The sequence below is a fragment of the Ciona intestinalis genome, unplaced genomic scaffold (genome assembly GCF_000224145.3).
Source record: "Ciona intestinalis unplaced genomic scaffold, KH HT000021.1, whole genome shotgun sequence".
NCBI lineage: Eukaryota > Metazoa > Chordata > Ascidiacea > Phlebobranchia > Cionidae > Ciona > Ciona intestinalis.
In genome coordinates, this window is record NW_004190343.1 from 33567 (window position 1) to 38310 (window position 4744).

At 33.9% G+C, this 4744-nt stretch overlaps 1 protein-coding gene across 4 annotated transcripts in view; it reads left to right on the forward strand.

Annotated features, from left to right (window-relative positions):
- Positions 1-4744, forward strand: part of LOC100176290 — a 16746-nt gene that overhangs the window by 1714 nt on the left and 10288 nt on the right. For all 4 annotated transcript variants that reach the window (XM_009863767.3, XM_018814993.2, XM_009860227.3 and 1 more), the window contains exons 2-7: positions 1535-1739; positions 2187-2288; positions 2469-2535; positions 2979-3078; positions 4110-4159; positions 4464-4616. In XM_009863767.3, coding sequence (XP_009862069.1) covers positions 1535-1739; positions 2187-2288; positions 2469-2535; positions 2979-3078; positions 4110-4159; positions 4464-4616 — 677 coding nt within the window. The remainder of the gene's footprint in view (positions 1-1534; positions 1740-2186; positions 2289-2468; positions 2536-2978; positions 3079-4109; positions 4160-4463; positions 4617-4744) is intronic.

Here is a 4744-nt window from a genome sequence, read left to right on the forward strand (position 1 = left end):
GCGAATATCTCGTAAAGAGGTCTTGGTACAAATTATTTTCGGAATTTAGTAAATTATTCCATAGATAAGTTAAAACCAACTTTAAACATATTCATGTTCTAGTATTATCGGTTACCTAATACCTATGTACTAGGAACGGAACGGTACGCAAACACAAACGCTCTTCAGTATAGAGCAGTGGTTCCAACTTTATCTACTCGCGTACCATATTTTGGTCCATGCAGCGTTCTCGTACCATCAACAATAATTAGTAAAAAGCTCCAGAAATCACATATGAAAAAAAAACAATGAACCTGTACTTTATATAATTCTAGCTATACTTTCGTTTTGACATGTTACTAACTAAAGGCTCGTGAATATTAAACAAAAAAATAGCAAAACGTTTTACCGTACACTCGCTACAGTGCTACAGCACAACTATCACAAAACTGACTTAACGGATTTTTTACTTCGTAATAAATGACGTTCTATTTCGTCACAAAGAAGCCATGTTTTACAATCCAATGCGTCTGTATCGGTTGATGCTGCTTTGAACACAGATTTATTAGTTTACAAGAGTATAAAAGCCCTCCTATTTTTTTACAAGAGTATAAAAGCCCTCCTATTTTCTGTTTGAGGAGGGCAGTAGGAGCGTTCTTATACTCTTGCTGTTTTCAAGTTTGTCCGTAGCTTGATTCCACCCGTTGTAAACTTTATGGAGTCGTTAATGTCGAGAAACAGGTGCGTGCTTAAACTTTGATTGCACCCCTCACACGTCAATACACCAAGGGAATTAGAATTCAGTAGAAAACATTTAGTAGGGTGGGGGAAGGTGGGACACCTTTAGCAAATAATATTCAAATATCCGGATCGTGTTTTAAAAATTAACAACGGTTAATGAGAGTCGTGAGAATATGGTTTTATAATTCTTTGAATATTCTTTATTTACTGGCAAATAGGACGGGAAAATGGAATAAAAGGTGTCCCATCTTTCCCAACACAATCACTAAAAGACCATTTGCGATCGTTTGGTGTGAACTTAATAAGTCACTCACGTACCATCTGGGAGACCTTCGCTTACCACTAGTTGATACACGTGCTATAGTTCGGGAACCACTAGTATGGAGTATATACACATTGGCAACAGTTACGTTTCATTTTGACTAAAACAAATGGGAAAAATGGAATATTATGTGCTAAAGATGTCCCACCTTACCCCACTGTAGTATATATGCGGCTATACCTCCTATATAATACTAATGACACACCAAATAACAAACATACTTTATTTTCTTTATGTACACTTTTGTTTCTATTAGAAGTTTAACATAATTAAAATAAATGGGCCTCTTTTCGCTAGGTGTAGCGACCACGCTTATTTTCTTCCAATTAATTGTAATATGTTTTTAACTGTAAATGTGTTTTAACAACTGTTGTTTTGTCGCTATATCCTCTTTTTTGTTTAAAATATTTCTAAATCTTTGCTACCGTAATCGAAGAGACAAATAAAAGTTATTATTATCATTATTAAGCTTTTGTAAAATTTGTTTTTCAGTGACCAAGGCAATCTGAGAAAAGAGGCAGAAAACCTATGGAAACTGCGACATCCAAACATAGTAGAACTCCACGGCGTAATCTTTTCGGAACAGAAGTTTAGCATCATAATGTCGTATTGTGAATTTGGTTCTACAGTTCATTTTTTCAACTCTCTTCGCAATAATGAAGACACCTGGCCACTTAAGATGAGGATTTCATACCAGGTGTAGTAAAGCAGGGATTTCCTAATGGCACCTGTTAATTTCCTAAAATTTTTTGTGACTCTTAACTTTACAGTTATTAGTATAGTTCTGTGGGGTAAGATGGGACACATTTAGCACATAATATCCAATAATCCTGATCGTGTTTTACACAATTAAGTTGAATTAACAATTAAAAGGTACATCCTAAAACACCATTGTGTTGGCATGGTGTATGTAAAAGGACACCGGAGTCCTAACTTGATGCTGCTCTGCCATGCAAGGATAACTATAGTGGCATTCATTCTTCCACGCACAGAATTCTATTTCATTTTAAATTTTCATCACTAAAATCTTAAAAAGAATTTTTTTTTGAAAAATATTGTTTAAACAGTTCTTTTAATGGCTACAACCCCCTAGGCATCCAGTAAAGCATATTATGAAGTTAATTAGTTAATATTTTTTTAACAGGTTTCAGATGCCATGGCATACCTTCACGGGTTTCCTAAACCAATGCTGCATTTGGATCTGAAAGCAGACAATGTTTTGTTGAATGCTCAGCTTGATGTCAAAGTAAGACTGAACTATATGAGTATATGTGCCTCCCTAAGCATAAATTAATAACTACTCATAAATTAATAATATATATATTTTTTTTCAATTACCAAAATTAAATTTCCCATACATTTGTAAAGAAACTGCTTGAATAGTTATAGCCTACTGTTTTTTATCTGTTTTTGCACTTTTTTACAGGTATGCGATTTTGGTTTGTCAGAAATGAAAACTTTAAGTCGTATTACTCAAGAACTGTTGCCGAAAGGTTTGTTTTTGTCAGAGTTTGTTTAATTGTACAGGTTGTGTCCTTACGCACACTTTCCTTCCAATTGTTACTTTAATATTGTTAAATTAAATGTTGTTTATTTAATTTACATTGTATTGTCTGTAGGGTCACGCCTTTTATCCAAAACGTTATTTCTTTTTCTTTTTTATTAATAAGCGTGTTTTAACAACCGTTGTTTTACCGTTACTACCTGTCTTTTCGCTTTTGTCAACTCTCTTGTTCTTCGTTATCGTGACCAAAGAGACGAAATAAATTTCATTCATTTATTAACTGTGACTTTTTCTGTACACTGAAAAGAATTCACTAACATGTTTGGTAACTTGTAAGCAGGCATGAGGTGTGTGAAACAGAACACCTGTGGTATAATACCTGTCATTGCCTGTCACAAGTTTCATTTATTTATTCTATATTTTTATATTTAGAAAGTAAAAGTTCACATCGTTGTGGGACTATCTCTCACATTGCTCCTGAAATTTTACAAAACCCGGACTCTCCTGCTTCAACTTATGCAGATGTTTACAGGTAACAGAAAATTCTACAATCCATTATCATTACTAGGTTGGGGTAATGGGCCAATCCTGGCCTAAATCCTAGGACCCATTGCATGCCATGCTGCGGGACCTCGCCCATATAGAATAGAATCCATTATTATTAGTAGACTACTTTTTCATCTTGTCATGCGCAACAACTCTGATATTTCTTTCTATATGGGTGAGGTCTTTTTGTTAGGCAGGTAAGGGACATTTGAATCCTGGCACATTGTGCTGACACACAAGGTGCTACCACATGTACCTTAACAGATGTTGAATCTTGCTGCTTTCTCAAAAGTAATCAATATAAGAAAATTGATAAAAAGATTTTATCTCTGGAAAAAGTTATAATATATAAGCTAATTGATAAAAATATATTATCTCTGGAAAAGGTTATAATATATAATCTGAACAATAAAAAGATATTTCTCTGGAAAAGCACACTGAAGGCCTACATAATGGCTTTAATAAATTATTAATTAGTATTTGTTCTAATTGTCCTCGCAGTCAAAACAAACATTGATTGTCTGCACAGACAAATTGATGTTGTTTTTAAGTAAATATAACTACCGCCCACTTGAGCAAGGTGTCTACAATATTTCAACAAAATTTCCAACATATTTTATTCGATTTTAAACTTGAACCTGGTAAAGCATAAAAAACAGCAGGAGATTTTTCTTTTAAATTATTCAATTATAACCGCATGTCAAGAATGCATGATTCAACAAAGTTAGCTGACAACTGGGTAGTTTTTTCGTGTGAAACATACTTGTGCAATAAGCATGACAAAATAGTGAGTGATTTTAAATGCACTTTCCGAACTTAGAATATACACACACAAAAACAGAAGGAATCTTTAATAATAGTACTAAATGAGATTTTTGTATTGACGCTTTTTGTCTGATTCTGGATATGTTTCTAAGCTTCATTAAGCTCATATAATGACAATTCTTTTTGGACTGACCATTTAAATATAATTCCTTTGTTTTTAATTTATGTAATATCTTTATGTTTAATTTTCAGTTACGGAATATTTTTGTGGGAGTTAATGGCACAGACGCAACCTTATGAAGGTAAAAAATAAAAAGTGAAATTTTTGGTAATTTAAAAAAATTATAATAACATGTGAAATTGGTATCATAAATAAACCACCAGAAAAGCTGTTTTAGCTTCATAGAATTTGTAGCTATAGCATAAAGTAACATACCTGGTGACTTGTGAGCTGGCATGAGGTGTATGAAACAGAACACACGTGTTATAACGACTGTCGTTTTCCAGCCACTTGGGGATAAAGCAAGTTACATTCATTCATTCATTCACATTCATTCTTGAAAATGTTTTCATATTGTTTGTATAACTTTTTATTGAATATTCCAGCTGCTCTGAGGAACTTCAAAGACAGTGATATAATTAGGGACATAGTTCTAAAAGGAGACAGACCTGATCCAGACATTACTGGTCCCCCTTCACTACTAGAAACAATGGTACAAGCATGGAAACATGAAAAGAATGACAGACCAGATTTTTCAGGTAATGAAATTGTTTTGTGTTTTTTTGTAATAACTTGCCTATAGTCACATTCACAGGCTACAGTTTATGTTACCGGCGCCGTGGCGTAGTGGTTAGCGCGCCTGCCTGTAGCGCGGAGGTAATGGGTT